This window comes from Helobdella robusta (assembly GCF_000326865.2).
Source record: "Helobdella robusta unplaced genomic scaffold HELROscaffold_11, whole genome shotgun sequence".
NCBI classification, from domain to species: domain Eukaryota; kingdom Metazoa; phylum Annelida; class Clitellata; order Rhynchobdellida; family Glossiphoniidae; genus Helobdella; species Helobdella robusta.
In genome coordinates, this window is record NW_008703617.1 from 2,343,950 (window position 1) to 2,365,497 (window position 21,548).

Below are 21,548 nucleotides of genomic sequence, written 5' to 3' on the forward strand. Positions count from 1 at the left end.
TGTCAAGTAGAAAGTTGTTGAATGACGTTTCTGTAATTTAATAAGACGGCATTCTCTCTCTTTCGCCTGCCAACTTTTCATACACACAGCGTTGCTTGCCTTTTCGAGCTAACATCGTCGTATCGATCAAACAACAGACATTTCAGCAATGGTACTGCTGCTTAGTAAACGTAACCTACTACAAACACTACAACTGTACTTGTATCTGCTACTCCTTTAATGTACAACTCGTTTAAAAATTTACTACACCCGGACTAAACTTTTTAAATAAAGTTAAAATGACATGAGGGAACGCCGAGATGTTTGAATAATGAAATTAAATTTCTACAGCAAGTAAGCAAATTAAAAATAAAATCATACTAAAAAGAAAGTTGTAAGAAACTGCGGATAAAAGTAATTCTAAGATCTTTTGGCCATCATTAAATGTGCGAATGTCTTTATTCAACCCTATGCACTGTTGGTTTATATTTAATTTTTTAATATTTCCGTTCAATATTGGCAATTAGAATATAATTTAATGCATGTATGTGTCTGTGTGTGAGTGTCTGTGTGCGTGCGTGCGTGTATCAGTATTTTTATAAAGTAACATGAGGGTGTCCGAGCTTTGTCTTCGCCTAACTTTAACGATATTATTAGTTTGATGAAAATCAACTTTTAATTAATTATTTATTTTAAAAAATATATCGTGAAATTATTTGTTATATTAGTATGAATAATTGAAATGAAAAGCAAATATGGGATTTAAAAGATTTCTTTTTAGGAGCCAGAGCAAATTTTTTTAATATTTCAAGTTTATTCCTTTTGAATTTTTCTGCCATCAATGATTTATTTCCATTTTTCTTCCTTACGTAGGAATTGTAAAATGTTTCGTTAATTGTTTTATCTTCAATGGTAAATGATCGAATAATAGGAGCAGTTTTAACTGTTTGCAGCTATCATCGTTCGAAATATCAACGAAATTGTTTTTAAAAAATTATGGAAGTATGAAATACCTATCTTGTGCGATTATTTTGAAAAAATGTTATTTTTGAGGCAATTTTAAATTAAATAATGAATTTGTTTGCCTCAATTTTGTAACACTTTTAGATTATAAAACTTTCTAATTTGATATTTTTATCATCAGTTTAATATCTTCTTTCAAAAATTTTTATATCAGTCTGGTTTTTATCAAATAAAATATCAATAGACTCTGTAGTTGTTTAGAAATAAATATGTAATTGTCGCGAATTCTTCGATAATTTCGATAGTTGTTCACTAATCATTAACACCATCAACTAATAAACGCATATCTACACTAGCTGACATGACAAACCAGCAAATGCGAGTCTTTCTAGCCGTTCTTCTAAACTTTAAAAATAATTAAGAATCTATTAAAGTAACGAGATAATTAATTTGTCGTGGACATTAAGCTGGTATAGTTTTTTTTACTAGATTCACCTAGTACACAATCTCATCGTGAGTATGAAAATGTATAATTTGCCAATGGAAGTCCCGAAGTTTTTTGATATGAAGTATCTTGAATCGGCCGAATTGTTATCATGTAACTGAACTGATCACTCACTATAGTTCGATTTTTTAAACGTAACCCTGATATAGTGAATTGGGCAGCTAGTTTGTTGCTATAGATTCATTCAGTGGTGGCTGATCTAATGGGGCTTATAAAATTTAATTACAATAATTATTATTATTTTACTGGCATTGTGATTGTTATCGTTATTCACTTTTAATTGTCTACGTCATTAAATTTGTATTAACTCAATTAATTAATTATTAGTTATTTAGTTAATTATTAATTATTAGTACTTGACTTTTTAAACTTGTTTACCATATCATGTGGAGAAAGTAAATTGTATGAAACGGAGAACGACAAACGTATTTGTGTGGAGTTATCGAATTTTTAAAAATTATCAACCAAAAAATTTAGAAAGTACCCTTTTTGAAAATCGTAAAACACCTGCCGAAACATCATTTTTTAAATTGAAATTCAAATATTTTTCGCGTGCTTTTTGTATTTGTTTTGTGTATGTGTAGTTGTGTACATAACTAAATAAACCCATCAACAAATGTTAATCAAATTCTTATTTCATGATTGCCATGAAATTTTTTTTTCAAACATTGATGTTTAATTTTGACCGTGATTATTTAGTTAAATAAATTATTGCAAATGTTTATTTTTCCAACAATTTTTTACATTTTTATTCGCATTTGTTAAATATATATATATATATATATATATATATATATATATATATATATATATATATAAGGCATAAAGCAATAAAGCATGTACTATTCATCAAATCTTCAAATTTCCACTTGTTCATGAATAAATAAATTCAACTTAACAGCTATTTTTTCAAGTTAGTTTGGGCGAGTTTTAGTTTTCTTCTCATTTTTGCAATGTATAAAATGATATTTCTCCAAACTTTTCAACAGTTAAAAATGTCAATTTTGAGCAAAAAAGCGTTTTTTCTGGCGGTCATGATTCTGTAGTTTTGTATCATTTCCGTTGATTCCTTCGTAACTACCAGGTTATACAAAACTCAATTAAACAGGCATTCAAATTTTACGCAAATGCGAATTGGCTGTGTTCGAAAGCAAACATGTCCTTTTAGTGCGTTGTTTTCACATGTATGCAATGCATCATATGTGCTCTGTTCTCGTAGATATAATAATATTGATAATTATATTATTATTACTTTTATTTTATTTTTGCAGTTTCTATTGTTATTATTATTACTATGTTATAGCAAAAACTGTAGTATAGAGGCTTTTATGTAGGGAAAATTGAATGTTAAGTTTTGTTGAGTCAAATTTGTGAACTCATCAGATTGGATGAAGCTTCATCAGATGGCGGCACGTTCGGAGCTGAGAGAACAGACGACCCACCCAAACAAAAGAAACAATCAGCATCAACTGCTTCTAAAATTGCGGGTGGTGATCAAAATTTTTAACAAAAGTTTTCACTTGTTATTATTTAATTTTTTTTTATTCTTAGCCTTGAAATATGCAGCTGATTGGAATGGTCCTGGAAAAAAATAGAAAATAAATTTGTGAATCTAGTGATTTGAATACTGGCAAGGGTGGAGTACTGCAAATTTTAAATCATAATTTATAATCTTAACAAATAAATGATGATTACTTCTAATGAAAAAATGTGTTGCGTGGGATTCTTCCAAGCCGAAATATTTTCAAAGCCCAAATTTAAATCAATATTTTGTTGTTGAATAGTGGAATTAATGATTTGCAATGACTTGACACGATTATATATTTTTTAGTAATCAAGTTAGTTAGTTTTAACGTAAATTAATAAGTTGATATGAATGCCTAAACAACTGATTTTGTTGATTTAAATAAAACAAAATCACATATTATAGAGATGTTGGATGGTGTAATGTTTAAGTGTCTGGATTTTATGTTGCAACAACATAGTTCAAAGTCAGCCTGTTGCTTGTTGATTCACGCATATCCAGGTACATTTCATATATTCCGTTGAGGCTTCTAATGCTACTTATGCTACAACCTTCATCTTATATATGCTATACCTGACCTCGCATATATATCATCAAATAAAATACATATGTTGTTGATCTTTTTTGGACCTAGGAAGAGTGTAATAGACCTTTTATAACCCATACATAAGCTTAGAATTCATAATAATCATTATTATTATTATCAAGAACAAAAAATGGGCAAAACAATGATGTTCCTAAGCCCACGTTGATAAAAATTACATTAATTAAATGTCTTTTCCACATTAAACCTAAATTAAATTAATTAGAATACATAATGATACGTACGTGTACATAGTACACATTCTAAGTTAAGTATGTTTAGGTGTAAAATAAAGTAAATCTCAAATATATTTCCCAACCTACTATGGTCACTAAGTCGTCTGCTTAAAAGTGAATTTTGTTGCGATCGCGTAGACTTCGAAAAAATGGCTCAAATTTCTTTGAATACGTACCTACAAAAGGTTACTTTTTAATATTATTTTTAAACTTCGTAGCTAAATATTTTCATTTAATTACGTTTCATATCTTTAAAACATTTTTAAAATATTTAATTTTTAAAGGCCCTGCGGCTGTCCGGCACCGCGGTTTTTGTAGTAACGTGCGCCATATATATATTATCTAATATATATATATATATATATATTGTGCTTGTGCGAAATATACATGATGATAATTCAGAATCCGTTTTTTAATTTTTCAGTTTGAGTCAGCATTTGAAAATCGTGATGGAGACAATGTAGCAGTAAGTGTACTGAAATTATAAAATAAATATTATTAAATAAATTATAGTTCAGTTTGTTATTTTGTTTATATATATATTGTTTTTCCTATTGTACATGAAAATGTTTTTTGTTTATTTTATATGACATATGTGGGTATACCTATAGTACCATACTTTATTTATTTTGTGTAATCTTTTTCTTCCTTCTAAAATTTTTTGATCTAAGTTTATTAATTATTTCAAACAATGATTGAAAATTTTATTTATTTTTTCTTATTAGGTATTGTTATCCTTCAGGGACCCGCACATCAGCAATGTTAGGCTACAGTTAGAGAAACCAGAGACTGAATGTGAAAAATGGTTTGGCCCACCACTAGACGAAATTGTTGCTGGCCATTTGAAGTAGGTTTTTTAAGAAATTTTTAAAAATTTTGAATTAATTTATTACATTTTCAAAATTTTTTTTCACTTTTTTAAATGTCATTTACATTAATAAAAATTTAAAAATAGAGTTAAAAACAATTTTGTTTAAAATAATTTTTTCATAAGGTGTTGCTGGGCTGCAGCTAACCACGACTTCATTGAAGCTTACAATTGCCAATACATTGTCATGCAATATCTTTTTATCCAATTTTTATCTAGTTCACTTTATGTTTTAAAGTTGGTTTTGATTAAAAATTTTCAACATTTTATTTTGGGTTTGATTCAACTAAAATTGGTGTAAGGCATTATTTTTATTTTATCTTTCTTAACTGGATTTTTAACAATGGCTGAACTAACAAATGCAATAAATAACGACATGGTAATGACAACATTAACGTTTGATGACATCAACGACTACATTTGCCAATGACATCAATCTTCAAAACAATAACAACATCCGAAAATGTAAAAAATGTCATTTGAATCAACACAGCATTTAGTAAACTGTTTCAATCACAGAAAGAAGAGAACTGGGCACTTCCCATCCTCTATACACTCTCTCTTGACCTGAGGGTCTTCGCTGCTAATGTTTGCTTCATACATTTTTCATATTTGTTTTCAAATATTTTTTAAAAAATTTGATAAAAATTGTTAGAAATAAGTTGCAGATCATTCTATTCATTAGTTTAATTTATGTTTTATTATGCTATTTTAGCTTATATTTTATAAAAATTATCAATTATTTTAAATGTGAGTTCTTTTTTACAAAAATTTCTTTCTTATAACCTTGACATAAATATTTTTTTTTAGATTTTTAGACACTTTATTATCATGAAATCATCTTCAACTGTGAGATGATAACTAACTACATCAATCACTCAATCATTGTTGTCTTTGTTATGTTTAGGCCGATGTTCAACTGATGAAGAAGAACAAAGGTAAGCCAGGTGAGACTCTTGAAAAAGCTGCAGAAGTTCTTATGGGATGCTTCAGAATCTGTGCTAGTGACAAGTTAGTCACATCAAACTAATTTGATATTTTTGTTTTATTCAATTCGGCATTTAATTTAATTGTTAAACTACTTTCATATTTTGGTTTTATTTTACTAAATACAAATCTATCCTTATATATACATGTATTTGCTTCTTATTTTACATGTATTTATTTCTTGAACTTAGAAAAAAATATTAACTCAAATAACTCTGCTTTATCGTTGGAATCATTGATATTTATGATTTTGAAATCTCATAGAATTGAAAAATGTAGGTATATATTGATTTTTATTCTATCAATTCATTAATTTTACTCATTTATTTACTCATTTTTTCAATTAAATAAACACATAATTAATTTTTTCCCAGTCGTGCTCAGTTGGAAGATTCAAAGAAGTGGGGAATGATGAGTCTCATCAACCAGCTCTTCAAAATTTACTTCAAGGTATTCCAAGCATCACTTTGCCTATTTTATTCATTATAATTACTGTATGTAATGCATCTAACCATTACACTATCTTGTTGTTTAGTTGATTGGTTGGTTGGTTTATTTGGTTGGTTGGTTAATTTATTTGATTGATTGGTTGATCGGTTGGTTGGTTGGTTTTGTTAGTTTTATTTGATTGGTTTATTAGCATTATATTTGAAAATGAAAATAATGGCGATTGAAATGAATGAATAATAATAATATTATATTCGTAATTATTAATAATTACGCTCTCCAAATTATGAACTACTGTGTGTAGATAAACAAGTTGCACCTATGCAAGCCCTTAGTGAGAGCCATTGATAGCAGTCCATTGAAGGATAGGTTTTCTGTAGCTCAGATGGTGGCTTATAGGTTGGCTGGCTAGTTGGTTGTTTAGATGGTTGGCTGGTTGATTGGTTGGTTAGATGGTTGGCTGGTTGATTGGTTGGTTAGATGGTTGGCTGGTTGATAGGTTGGTTAGATGGTTGGCTAGTTGATTGGTTGGTTAGATGGTTGATTGGTTGGTTAGATGGTTGGCTGGTTGATTGGTTTGTTGGTTGGTTGATTTATTTTATTGCAAACTCATCGATAGGAACATTTATTGCATAGGTATCATGTTGGAAGGAAAGCAATATTTGACAGTGACTACAAGACAGGTAAGTTTTTTTTATTTTTGTCAAATACCCATCAAGGCCATCTATACGTACGTAAATACAGTTTCGTGTTTGAAATATGGAACTGATCATTTTTCTATTGGGTCTCAATACATTGTATCAATCAGTTCTGCATTTTTTTGTTCACATATCAATCGCATAATCATTCATTCTTCCAATCTTTCATTTGATTACTCAATCGCGAAAGAATCAACCACTCAATCATTCATTCATTTATTCATTCAATCATTCATACCTACATACCCCCTCCTGTTTAATCACTCAATCAATCATTCACTTGACAGCTGAAGACTACCTGACGTATGCATTCCAGAAGTGCCACAAACGATCGAAGAAGAATAAAAAACTTATCCTCATTTACCTTCTACCCGTCAAAATGCTTCTGGTCTTTATTTAATTTCACTTTTAAACATTTTTAAAAAATTTTAAATTCAAATAAATCAAAGAATTATCAAATTAGAATGCTGTTTTTATTAATGGCTTATGCAGAATCACGCATCACTGATTTAATTTTTAAGAAAAGAGTTTATTATTATAAATATCGTTAATTTATTTGTTCTTTTTATATAATAAATAATTTTTTTGTTTTTTTTTTTTGTTTTTTTCTCGTTAAACATAGGGCCACATGCCAAAAATGAGTTTGCTCCAAAAGTACAACCTGATGCAGTTTGCCGTGCTCTCCAAGGCGGTCATGTAAGATTGATCTTTCATTCATTTCGTCTATTTATTCGTTTCGTTTAATTTATTCATTCATTTTAATCATAATTATCAATAAATAATATTATACTATAATATATATGTATTATAATGTGCAAATATTCAAAGGCGTTTACACAGCACAGACAAACATACACATCATTCATGCATACAAATTTATGAATAAGTTCACTCAAATAGAATTATAGATACACACAAACATAAAAACCGCCGCACATATGTACACACACACACACAAACAAACACATACATACATACATACATACATACAATTAAACGAGCACACACACACGCACACACTGATAGCCAGGGAAATTTGAAGTTACTGACGGAGTCACTGAAATCAAATGAGGGATACTTTATCAGATCTGGAATATATTTGATTTTAGAGAAACTCAAAATCATCACATATAGAAATCTTATTAAGAAAGTGTACGTTCTGATTTCGTTTGACATAACTTTAATTCAATTGATTTTATTTCAATTGAAACTTTTATTTAAATGAAAAATAAATTTTGAAAATTGCGTTTTTCAAAGCAATAATAAAGTGTTACTATAGTGACGCTGTTTGCTGTTTTTTTGTTTTTCCATAAACATCTTTCGATGTTTTGATAACATCGTTAAGGTTCTTTTTTTCATAATTTTTATTTGATTTGTTTTGTTTGACTTTCGTGAGATGAAATCTTGAAAAGAAATTTTCAATTACTAATTTTCATTACGTGAAACACGTACAGAGCCTTACTGATGAAAGTTCACCAGCTGCCAATATCTGCTTTCACTGCAGCCTTTAAATGGATGGGGGTATCTTATTTTCCTTGAATTTGGAAAATATTTCACTTTTTAATTAGCTTTCATCAGTTTTTATGTTGTTTGTTTTATCAGTTTGTCTCTACGTACAAACTGATTTAATACTAATAATTTAATATTAATCGCCTTTAGTATCACCTGAAAACCTTATGCATGTGTCTGTGCGTGTGTGTGTGTGTGTGCGTGCGCGCGTGTGTGTGTTTATATATGTGTTTTTTCAAAATAATTTCAAGGAAGACGAGATGGACGACGAGGAGATGCAGTGTATAATAGCTAATCTAATTTACGAGGTCTGCCACAACAAATTCATTTATAAAATATAATTATTATACTATATTATTTCATCACGTTGTAATATAAATAAAAAAAGTATTCATGGTTTATATATTATTATTATATACTGGTGAAAGTAAGAGTGATAATAATATGAATAATAATAAATTATTGAATTATACTTTTTTGAAATTCCAAATTAGGATAGGATAAAAGGATATCTATCCTACCAGCACAAGAAGCTCGTCGTGAGCAAGCAGAATGCCTTCCCTTCCATGCCCGCCAAGATTAAGACATAATTTCTTTCTAAATTTTTATCTATTATTCTCATTTTATTTTTCCCATTCATAACAACTATTCAATCGCTTAATTATTTTTATTTATTTTACAAATCTTACAAATATATAATTTGTTCTCATCGTTGTCGTTGTTTCGATTATTAACAATGTCATTATTAATCTTCACTGCTATTATATACTGAAATAGTTTTTTCTTTATTTTATCATATCGTTCAAGTTAAATTATCAGGTAGGTTATTAGATTTTTTATGATAAAATTACGTCTTTATGATCACGATATTTAAAAGAATTGATGAACAGATATAACCGATCTAAGTTTTTATTTTTCAAATGATCTAACTGTCATATCATAGCACGGATTTTTCACAACATTTTGGACAAAAGCAATAAATAATATACTAATGATAATTTGTTAGTATGTAATTCGAAGTATCGACTCGTTGGACGGTTGTTTCAGAGATCTTCTGAATTACACTGCGTTACGGACTGTTACTTGACTTCTTTATACCTCTACTCTAACGGTTGTACATGTACAAAAATGTCGTTTAATGCGTCTAAGCATTTACATGCTTGTATATATATAAATACAGTATATATAAATGTATATGTATGTAAATGTTTATTCATTCTGTAAAAACGACGAAATGAAAAAAAATTTTGTTGCGGAATACTATAAAAACGCGAAAAAAACTCAACAAACATCGCTGGATGGTTGCTCTTTACACATTTTTGTAACCCAACAGATGTAAATGTATGATATATTAATATACATATTAATTTTCCTCATATGATAAGTGTCTATACGTGTGTAAGTTTATAACTGTATATGCGTGCGTGCGTGCGTGTGTAATTTATTTATTCGTCGCTTAGATGTATTTAATGAAATTTATCAAACACGATCTTTTCATAAACAACTGAATGGCATACGCTCCTTGGTATAATCTATGTATTTCAAACACTTCATAAGAAAAATAAAAATTTATTTTATTATTTCTTACAAAATTTAAAGTTTCACAAGTTTTTTTTATAAAATCAAATAGTCAATTTAAATATTAATATAAAGGATTTTAAACAGTTAACCAACCATTATATTTTTCTGACATTGAATTATTTTTTTAGGAGCATCATTGCGCATTTCGTTACGTTACGCTAAATACATTACCTCAAGGTATTTAGTCTTTTTGGTCCTATACAGATATTTAAATGTGTTTACATTATTCATATACATGAACATATGTTTGTATGCCCTAATATTAGGGAAGTTACATACATGCGGACATATATATACAAAAATATATACATATGTATGTTATAATACATATATATATATATATTAACACTTACATATATATACATATATATATTATATATTATATAAAATATACACATTGACATATGTACATTACTAGTGCCAATATATAATATATAAATATCTACACAACAACCACCCGATATAAAATTTCCTGTATAATACTACAAATATACAAAGCTATATTATATATAACTATATAAGTTGTATATGTTGTTATCGTATATATCAGTATTCCATACAATCACATACAAATTTATATACGTCTATAGAAAATGTATGTCTAATATATGGCCTCTATCCATTCAGCTGATTCAACAAAAATAAGTTCAAAATTTCCTAGCTATTATTGCGTAAATTCAATTAAGACGGACTGGAAAACGTCCATTTTCTGAATTAAAGTTGCCCAGATGAAGTTTAATATTGTGAAATTTATTAATTTAGAAGTTAAAAATTCGTCTGACTATTTTATTTTATGTGAGTGATTTTTTTTATTATTTTCACTACAAACCTAACTACGAAACTCACTAACTTTGATTGAATTGAACTATCATCTTATTCTTAACTGACTGACAACTAGAGAGTGACAAAAAAATTTTAAGGTATTTTTATCAGTATGTACTCAAATATTTATTTAGTAATTTTTATTTTTTTTGTTTTAGCATTCATTTACTGTTCAAAATGAAGTTCTTAATAACAAAGAAAACTAACTCTACTACTCTACCTACATCTACTCTTGTTAAAAATAAATCATTTTTATATAAATTTTTTAAAGTTTTAAATTCATTTATTCATTTTATTGCTAGAAAAATTTCAACATATTAAATTGTTTATTCATGCTCTTTTATCAACTTTTGCTTAAAGTTTAGTTGATTTATTTAAAAATTTACTAGCAAGATAGAAGTAAATGTTAGTGAATTTTCTTCGCCCTGCCTCGACTAACAAAATTCCACACTACTCTTCTTAATTTTTGAATAAACAGGCGACATCTTTTAATAAATTTAATATCCTGTTATTCTATTGCTTGCTCGTTTATTTTTATTTATTTATTCAATTAATTCATTTTTAATTTTTCCAGATGCCCCAATGAATAAAGCGGACAAACCTAAATAGTTTCTATTATTATTAATATTGTTCGTTATTATTATTATTATTATTATTATTCCTACCCATCTGTTGGTAGAAACAGCAAGACATAAAATGGCCTCAAGAGGTTTGTTCATTATTGTCTCCATTATTGTCATTATTATTATTGTTATTTTATCTTTATTATTATTAGTAGTAGTAGTGGTAGTAGTAGTAGCAGTAGTAGTAGTAGTAGTAGTAGTGGTAGTATAGTAGTAGCAGTATTGTTGAAATTATTATCATCATTACAATTTTTTCCATTGTCGATACTAACCCTCATCAGCTTGATTATCGACATCTTTATCAATATCATCTTCCCAATTTGGTTCGATCATCGTCGTCATCATCATCATTATTTTCATCATTATTTTCATCGTCATCATCGTCATTTATGATAGCAGGTGACCTAACGTCATTGGTTGAGACACTGGACAAGAGCGATGAAGACAGTGAAGTACTCATTTGCCTTGTCGAATTGTGTCAAGTGAGTTTGTGTTGTGTGTGTGTGTGTGTGTGTGTTTGTGTGTGTTAGTGTGCTTCTATGTTGTTTTGTGTGAATGAAAATTGTAAAACATATCAATATCATATCAACATAAATTCTTACACTGAAAAACACACACACACACATACACATTGATACACACAATAGATCACAGCAGTTCACATAAGCATACGCACACACACACAAACGCACACACATCATCAACCAATCAGCTTCTAGCCATGGCTTCAGAGGATTCGATGTCATCATTCCCGAGCAAGCAGGCCGTCTCCTGCCTGACTCGTCTGATTCGTGGAGATCACTTCACTTCTGACATTGTCCTCTACTCATGTCGTGCCCTCTTCTACTTTATTGACCTTTCACCTCGAAGTTTAGCCACTGTCGTCGAAGCTGTACCTGCCCTCCTTGAAAAAGTTTGTTGATTTTCAGAGCTTTTGAATTTTCTCTCTTTGTCTCAGACGTTTTTCTAGTTCATTTTTTTTTACATTCAATTAAAATTTGTTTTTTCAATTCCATAATTTATTATATTGTAATTAATTAATCAATTAATCAGTCAGCCAATTAATCAATCAATTAATCAATCAATCTATCTATCTATCACTCAACTAATTAATAACAATTAGTAATGTTCTGCACACCTTTGAGACACACTTCTCACAGTGATACATAAATTCACTTCATCATTTTTATCGCTACTCAATGGCAAACGCCAGACGGCAGTACGGTATAGCGTGACAGCATTACGTAACTTGACAACACGCAACATAACGTAACGTAATTCAATAAAAATAAAAAAAAATGAAAAAGAACTAAACCCTAACTTATTAAAGCTCCAAGTAGTTGAATACATAGACATTGCAGAGAATGCTTTGCAAGTACTTGAACTCATTTCAAGAAAACATGAGGAACCCATTCTTAAGAAGGTAACTTTTTTCGGCGGGGTGTTTTGTATAATTTTACCTTATAGAGCTGTTCATTACTCACACACACACACGCACGCACGCACACATGCATGTTATATAAACTTTTTTATTTAATGTTTTCCATATACGTACAATGAATAATTTACATTAGATTGTATATAATTTCGTCAGTATCAATAATAATTAAATCAATAATTAATTAATTAATTACTATAATTATTAGATTTTTCTCTCACAGAATGGCATATCTTCCTGTCTAAAGTTCATCGACTTCTTATCAGAGCCGGCGCAAAGGAAAGCACTAACCATCGTCTGCAACTGCTGCAAGATGGTCAAGAACGCCAGCGACTTCAATTACGTTAAGAATTCTATTGATGTTCTTACTGGCAGGTTGCTTAATCAGGTCTGTTGGCTGTTTGGTGAGTTGGTTGGCGGTTAGGTCGGTTGTTTGGTTGGTTGGTTGGTTGGTTGGTTGGTTGGTTGGTTGATTGGTTGATGGGTCGAATAGTTTGGTGATTGAATAATGATTGATTTCTTTGGTTGGATCGTTGGTTAAATGATTGCTTATTTAGTTGAATGAAAAGATCTAAGATTTAATTTATAGATTAATAATAATAAATGAAGGATTTAAAATAATTTCAAACATTATTATTTAACATAGGATAAGAAATCACTAGAGAGTGTCTGCCTGTGTTTTCACCGACTGATTGAGAATCTCAGCCACGATGAATCCTGTCTTAAACAGATTGCTAATGAAGATTTGTTCAATAAACTCCAACGACTTGTGTGTTTCTGTTTATTCCTTAATTAAATGAGATTTTTATTTTTTGTTTGTTTGTTCATCTGTCCATTCATTTATCCATTCATTCATTCATTCATTCATTCATTCATTAATTAATTAATTCATTCATTCATTTATTCATTCATTCATTCATTCATCAGTTCGTCCATTCATCCATATAAATTTGTTACCTTATTATACGCAGTTAATAATAACTCCATCTGTCATAAGTTCAACAACGTACAACAACATCATCAACATGATGAATATTTTGTGCTGCTCATCATTTCAACTCAAGTTGCTCCTGTTACAATCGAGTGTGTTGATGTTGTTGTTGCTGCTGTTGTTGTTGATGTTGCTGTTGATGTTGCTGTTGATGTTGTTGTTGTTGTTGATGTTGTTGTTGATGTTGTTGTTGATGTTGTTATTGATGTTGTTGTTGTTGATGTTGTCGTTGATGTTGTTGTTGTTGATGTTGTTGTTGAGGATGATAGGTTTCTTGATGTTTTTGATTTAATAGATGTTTTGTTGATTCCGTTATTCTTGCGATTGTCGGTTTTGATGTTTGTTTTGTGGAATTAGTAACAGCAATAGCATGATGTAACAATGATGTAACAGTAATAAAATTGCATTGGCCCGCCACAGGGATTTCTGAGACTTTGTTGTATCTGCTGGTTGGCTCGAAGAAGGACGCCAGTGCCGCCTTGCATATTGAAGTTCGTTTTTCGATTGACTGATCGATTAGTTGGTTGGCTGGTTGGTTGAATGGTCGGTTGGTTGATTGGTTTGTTGGTTGATTGGTTTGTTGGTTGATTGGTTTGTTGGTTGATCGGTTCGTTGGTCGTTTGGCTGGTTGTCACTTGAATGATTACTATGCATCAATCAACTCAACTACTGATTCATTCATTCGTTCAACTGACTGACGGATGTGTAATTTATTTTCCAATCAGTTGGTTCCCAGATCGATTCAAGAGACATACGAAACTGTCAATCTCATTAGCAACCTCCTTCCTCCGCTTCCCCACTCCACAAACGCCTCGTCATCTACCACCACGGCCACCACGACTACCCCGATGACCACAGCTCTACAAAATATAAACAGCCGCAGTAGTGGTAGTAAAGATTTTCTCAACCAATTGTTTTCTATTAATGAAGTCGTGGCAGCCGTCGCGTCCGCGTGCGAGCTGCTTGGTTGCGATGTGTCGGGAGAGGGCCTCCATCATTGGCAGTACCTCGATGAAAAGGGGGTGTGGAAAAATTTCGGGACCGCAGAGGATGAACTTATTGAAGTTAGTCGCTAGATTGGCTGGACGGTTGGTTGGTCGGTTGACGAAGTTGGTCTGCTGATATTGTCAGATATTGATTGACTGATTGGTAAGTGATTATTTATCTTGGTGATGTTTCTGACCCATTCAACATGAGCAAGAACACACACACAAACACACACACAAACACACACGCATACCTATTTGTAAAGATGTCATACAAGGCGGGCGAACACGAGTTGTCCATCGGCAGCGATGGTACTCAATCAAACCACCAGCACATTCTACACATCAATTTCGCCACTATGCAACGATCCTACAATGTAGAGAAACAAATGACATCATCCGTGACGTCATCGTTTTCAAAGCCGTTGATAAAATCGTCATCGTCGTCAGCAGCTACGCCTTTAGCCACTACTTCCATCCGTAGAATGTTTTTTAGGACTAAGACTCAGCAGCAGCAGCAATCGTCGTCGTCGTCCAGCCATCATAATAAAAAATGTGATCTAATTTGTATATTTGTTTAATTTTATAGCTTATAATTTTTGTTAATGGGTTTGAAAAGAAATTTTTTTCATTTATTGCGATATTTTGGTGTTGTTTTTTTAATTTGTCCGAAAATTCGTTGTAAGCATTTGAAAAATGACAGTGTCCACTTATTTATCAATCAATCCATCCATCCATCAATCTATTAATCTATTCATCCATCCGTCTATCTATCCATCCATCCATCAATCCGTCCATCCATCCATCAATCTATCCATCCATCCATCCTTCAATTCGTGTTATAAATAAATTTCATTACAACAATCCTTTTTCTATTTGAAAAATGAACAATACTCGCAAGCAGCAGCTGGGTCATCATCAACAACAGCAACTACAGCGTCGTCGTTACTACCACTTTCGAGTAGTAGTAGCAGCAACAACAACAGCGACAACATCATATCATTTCACCATTCAACGTTGTTGGATGACTTGATCACTATGCTACTGCCTGTCACCTACGAAGTCTTCACGGCTACTGTTAGGCATTTGTTGCTGTTGTTGTTGTTGTTGCTGTTGTTGTTGTTGTTGTTGGCAAAGAAAACATGTTGGCTAAGAAGACAACGTCCTACCTCGGGGGAACTGGGTCTCTGGACGCTAAACGAAGATTGATTGTTGTTGTTATTTTCTATTGTTGTTGCTGTTGATATTATTGTTATTATTAGTAGTATTAATTGTATATGTCATGATTTTTCGTTACTACTGCTACTACTACTCTACTACCTGTTAGGCAGGCTTCTAATATAGGCGATTTGGATTTTTTATATCGTTATTATTATTTGTTGTTATTATTTTGGTTTTTGTTGTTGTTGTTAGGCCAGTTTGGCGGTGAAGCACAGGTGTTTGAATGCCCTTTTAAGAATGATCCACTATTCAACTTCCGACCTGCTGAGAACTGTTCTTATATCTGTACCCATATCTAGGTCGGTGATTGGTTGGTTGGTGATTGGTTGGTTGGTTGATTGGTTGGTTAATTGATTGGTTGGTTGATTAATTGGCTGGCTGATTGGCTGATGATTTTATTGGCTGAATATTTTGTTATATTAATGAGAATTGTAGATATAATTTAACTGTCAAAGTTGTTGAATTCTCAGTCACTCAATCAACTAATCTTTCAACCAGTCTATCTACCTATCAATCAATCAATCAACCAATCTATCTATCAACCAATCAATCAATTAACCAATCACTCTATCACCAGTTTGATAGCAGACATGTTGACGAGCAGTGACGTCACTACGCTGGTCTCATCCATCCAACTCTCACACCTCCTCATGGACAAACTTTCGGATATTTTCGATGTTTACTTTCGTAGACAGGGTAATTATTATTCATGATTGTGGGGATTGATTATTGTTAATATTATTATTATTTCAGAGATGTGCACGTTTCTTATTATAATAGAAATGTGACTAAGTTATTTTTTTTCGTTGTTGTATTTATTTATCCACTCCTTCATGAACTTAATATGATCAAATGTGTATTGTTGCAAAGCGCTTTCCAAACAACTGAACAGAATGCATGTTTGTATTTACACATATACACACTTACAGTGCATACACATACGTTCATTCCAACTCGCAAACAAACACACGCATGCAACAGGAGTAGTACACCAGATGGCACACTTGGCGCAGACGGGCATGCAGCACATGTTACCTGGCGGTACAAACGTAGAACGGATCTCAACGCAACATCATACGTCATCGTCATCGGCTGCCATGGTAACGAAAGAAACAGCGAATCAACAACAGTCAAAACAATCCAGCTCAATTAGCAAATATGACTCGACGTCATCATCGTCAGCGTCCTCGTCGTCCGTCATGTATTCCAAGGGTGCCAATTACGTGCAGATGAACTTGGTTAGCAATGTAACTATGACGTCATCGTCGTCAGCCACAGCGAGCAGCAGCAGCAGATGGTCGACGGGAGGACATCGTATTGATCTCAGCCAGGTGAGTAGGGAGTCTTCATCCTCCTCCTACTCCACGACATCGTCATCAGCACCGAACCCAACATCAACTGTACAAGTGTTAGTGTTTCATTTCGCATTCATTTTTCTTGATGAGAATAGCAACGAAACAAAAGTCGTGAAGGTATAAATAATATTAAAATTTACTCCTTCTTTCACGATGGCAGAAGAATATCTGATGTAATAAGAAGCAACAGGAGACCCGATCACCAGCAGCAACCACAATTCAACCAGAACCAATCCGCTAGTTCGGCAGTAATTGGGTCATTTCCATCCAATCAGGGCGGTCTTCCATATAGGTCATCCGCTCACCATCTTCCTCCTCATCATCATCAGTATCAACAGCCGCAGCAGCAACAACATCACCATTATCAGTCCATGCTTTCTATTCATGATAGGAGGCCAAACAACGCCTCGTATACGTACAACTCTATTTACAACTACCACATGCAACAACAGCAGCAACAACAACAACTTATATCACCTCTACCACTACCGTCGCCTCAAAATCAGTACCAACAACTGCCAGTACTACAACAGCTGTCTATTCAGCAACAGCTGCCGATACAACAGCTGTCTATTCAGCAACAGTTGCCGATGCAGCAGCTACAAACCCCGCAACAGTATGCACAACAACAGCAACATTTTCAAAGTCAGTCACAACTCTATCATCAGCAGCCGTATCGTCAGCAGATACAACAGTACTTTCCCTATCGTTAGTATTAGCTGAGACGAGTTTATCCCCAATCAATATTTTTATCAGTTTCTTTTCTAATTCATTTTGAGCGCAATTGAGGACTCTAGTAGTTTAAAAATGGTTGAGTGAATAAGCATAAAACATTTAGTAACTTTAATTTGATGTTTCAAATTTTGAAGAAACGCAGCAGAGGCAGCTACCACTGGTACCTCAGCTTCAGTCTCAACCTGCACCGCCACAACTTCACACATCACAACTGACTCCATTCCTCCAGCCGGCACACTACAAGATCACCTTCCCAATGCAAAGTCAGCAGCAGCATTCCCTTCCACTCCCTCCTCGCCACCAACCGCAACCACAACTACTCCTTCCTTCTCTTTTTCACCACCAACAACAGCATCAACAACTTTCTCAATATGGATTGAATGAGAGAATGGTATCGGCAACTGCAGCAGCGACAACGTCGTCATCGAGCTCCTCGTCGTCGTCATCATCATCCTCTCGACACCATTCTTCTGTGCCTCATTCTTTTGTGTCCACCGCTAAGTCTAAGCTGTTTGGAGGTTTGTTATGTAGTTTTAGGTGTTTTGTTGGAGTTATACATGTTTTTGGTTGTGGTGGTTGTGGTTATTAGTGGCTGCGTTCAATGTATGCATCTTATTTCGTAACGTTGTCCATCCACTTTTTGGTGTGTCTTCCAACTTTCATCTTTCAGTTACTTGTTTTCATCGTTAGTGCAGCTTTAATCAATTTGTCTAAAATTGTTTTGCTTCAATTTTTTTGTCTGTTTTTGTCTGTTTTCCAAGCTGATTTGTTACGACTTGGTATGTTTATATTTAAATGTTGCTTCACAGCGAAGGACCACCAACAGCAATCCAAGTTTCCAGCTGCAACATCCTCTTCCTCCCCACCATCATCCACCTCAACTTCCAAGTCCATGTCCAAAAACTTCCTGTCCAGTCTCAATCCAGCCAACTGGGGCAGTAGGCTATCCGGGTCAGGTTCGTCCGCCTCGTCGACCAATAAGAATTCTTCAAATTTGAAGGTGCGGGTGAGTGTTCTGTTTGCTAATTAGCTGTTTACATTTCAACTGAATGAATTAATGATTGATTCATTCATTTATGTATTCATTCATTTAATCGTTTGTTCTTTCATTCATTCATTTAATCGTTTGTTCTTTCATTCATTCATTCATTCATTCATTCAATGCAGAAATCTCAGCAACCAAGCGGTGAGGCAGCCAGCGAGCCATCAGCGAACAACGAAGCACTGATCAACCAATGGGTCGTCCTTTTTGCCTCCTATTTCTTGGACACCTATTTCAGCAGCACGCATTCATCCATCCATCCATCCATCAATATTCTCAATCAGTTATCTGAGATCATGTTGGCTCTTGGCAAAGATGCCGATGATGAATCGGTGAGATGTTTCTTCTCCTTTTCTTTTTTATTTTTCATTATACGAATTTCAACTTTTAAGTCCTGTATGTCTTGTTGTAGATATTTTCGTGATCATCATTTTCATTATTGCTTACCATTGAAAAGGAAGGATTCTGGTTTGGAATTTGATCAGATATAAAAACACGCACTATCTTATCATACAACTCATGCAAAATACAAACCATCTTTTTGATTTTTTTTTAACTCATCATTATTTTCTAACATCACCATCAATGTTGCACAAATTTTCATCATCGCACACCCACCAACCCCTTAAATCTAGGTCAGTGACCTACTTCAGTTGCATGCCCTCTCGGATCTCATCACCCACAATGACATCTCCCCTTTCGAGCTCATACAAAGCAATTTTGTCGAACTACTTATAGCTTATCTGAACTTTAACCTTTCCTACTTTTCTAGCACCACAACTACCACTACCACCACTCTTACTGATGATGGTGATAATAGTTGTTCAGCCGCCGATGAAGCCGGTGATAACGAAGACGATGATGATGATAATGACGCCAGTGATATTAAGAAAGCAAAGAAGATTGGGAGGAGAAAGAGGATGGAGTTACGGAATGATAGACTGAGGATATTTCTTCATTCTTTCTTTGCATGTCCGGTTGGTTTTGTTTATTAAATTATTTAATTTACTTATTCACTCACTCATTCACTCACTCATTTATTCATTCATTCAACAAAACATTATCATTTGTCTTAATTAAATCAATTGGCTTATCAATATCTCCATCACAATGATTGTACTCATAGAAAGAAAAGTTTATCTCTAACGCAACGATTGCAACAACATCGTCAAATACAACAACAACAACAACGACGACGACGATGTCGTCATCAGTGGCGTCAGACGCCAAACCGTTTTATCAACTTGTTTCTAAGTTGATCACGTGTTTCCACCATGTTGAGAAGGTTGTCTGTAGTAATTTAGTAGTAGAAGCTAATGTCTGTTTATGTTTGTATATATTGAAATTGTCCGATTTAATTTCATTCGCTTACTCGTTTAGTTACTCATTCATTCTTTCATTTATTCTTTCATTCATTTATTTCATCATTCATTATTCATTCATTCCTTCGTTTATTCATTTTTTCATACCCCAATCAAACTAACCCACAAGCAACATTTATTTTCATAAGTTTGTAGCTAGAAACGCGGAGAATGCAGCCAACACGCGCCAACTTCGGTACCACATAATGCTGCAAGAGGGCCCGGCCAGGAAAGCCCCAATGGGGACTGGTGCAAGTGCCGGTGGGGGCGTCAGTGGATCAGTTGGCAGTAGCAATATGACCAAGTTTAATAGAAGAAATTTTATTGATGTATGTTTGTTTGATAGATTGATTGATTGATTGATTGATTGATTGATTGATTGATTGATTGATTGATTGATTGATTGATTGATTGATTGATTGATTGATTGATTGATTGATTGATTGATTGATTGATTGATTGATTGATTGATTGATTGATTGATTGGTCGGTCGGTTGGTTGGTTGGTTGGTTGGTTGGTTGTTTGTTTACTCGTTTGTTTGTTTGTTTCTTTCAAATTTGGTTCTACATCAATTTTTTTTCTTTTATTGATTTATTCTGACGAAGTATTCACAATTTATAGTTAGTAACTAACAACTCACTGTAATTAATTAACAAAAATTAGTGAGTGAAGAACTTAATGCAGTCAGTAATTAGTTAGCGATTTATGTAATTAGGTCAAACTGAAACCCCACTCTTCCTGTTTTACGTCGCCCTATGATTGGAAAGCCGGTCGAGCCAGGGTTGACCCATTTACGTGCGTTCATTCGCTGCAGAAATATATTGCTAGAAGTTCGAGGCACTTTCGAGTAAGTAGTGTTATACAGTTGCTGTGGTTTTGTTAGAATTGTTACTTGTTTTGCAGTGGCTTTTTTTGTAACAAATATTATAATAATGAATGTAATTATTATTATTATTCATATTATTATTATTATAAATTTCCAGCTATCCAGTGCACTTAATGACACTATGATGGAGGATGATGACATGGAAGGTGACGATGACGATTTCGAAGACGACAGTGACGACGACGGTGGTGGTGGTGGTGACGATG

At 32.8% G+C, this 21,548-nt stretch overlaps 2 protein-coding genes across 2 annotated transcripts; both read left to right on the forward strand.

Moving 5' to 3' along the window:
- Window positions 1-3,886: 3,886 nt before the first annotated feature.
- HELRODRAFT_185280 (hypothetical protein) lies at window positions 3,887-9,294 on the forward strand. The gene is made up of 15 exons (XM_009012835.1): window positions 3,887-3,976; window positions 4,216-4,257; window positions 4,517-4,638; window positions 4,786-4,851; window positions 5,151-5,247; window positions 5,567-5,670; window positions 6,021-6,096; window positions 6,398-6,492; window positions 6,730-6,776; window positions 7,079-7,179; window positions 7,414-7,487; window positions 7,818-7,943; window positions 8,246-8,312; window positions 8,552-8,608; window positions 8,795-9,294. Exons 1-15 carry the CDS (start codon window positions 3,941-3,943, stop codon window positions 8,888-8,890), a joined length of 1,206 nt encoding a protein of 401 aa, XP_009011083.1. The 5' UTR covers window positions 3,887-3,940; the 3' UTR covers window positions 8,891-9,294.
- Window positions 9,295-10,573: 1,279 nt separating this feature from the next.
- Window positions 10,574-17,841, forward strand: HELRODRAFT_190186 (hypothetical protein; the record flags this gene model as incomplete). Its single annotated transcript, XM_009012836.1, has 17 exons — window positions 10,574-10,676; window positions 10,748-10,801; window positions 11,278-11,412; window positions 11,723-11,808; window positions 12,039-12,239; window positions 12,657-12,749; window positions 12,988-13,152; window positions 13,411-13,533; window positions 13,736-13,847; window positions 14,176-14,246; window positions 14,481-14,819; window positions 15,008-15,296; window positions 15,646-15,818; window positions 16,155-16,261; window positions 16,540-16,658; window positions 16,944-17,370; window positions 17,478-17,841. Coding segments are annotated over exons 3-17 (2,682 nt in total), but the record flags the coding sequence as incomplete, so codon positions are not given.
- Window positions 17,842-21,548: the final 3,707 nt, after the last annotated feature.

Bases quoted from the DNA above. Each gene is read 5' to 3' on its own strand.
- HELRODRAFT_185280 (XM_009012835.1), top strand. From the start codon at position 3,941: ATGGCTCAAATTTCTTTGAATACGTACCTACAAAAG. The intron at 3,977-4,215 runs GTTACTTTTTAA...TTAATTTTTCAG, and splicing joins TGAATACGTACCTACAAAAG to TTTGAGTCAGCATTTGAAAA. The intron at 5,671-6,020 runs GTTAGTCACATC...ATTTTTTCCCAG, and splicing joins AGAATCTGTGCTAGTGACAA to TCGTGCTCAGTTGGAAGATT.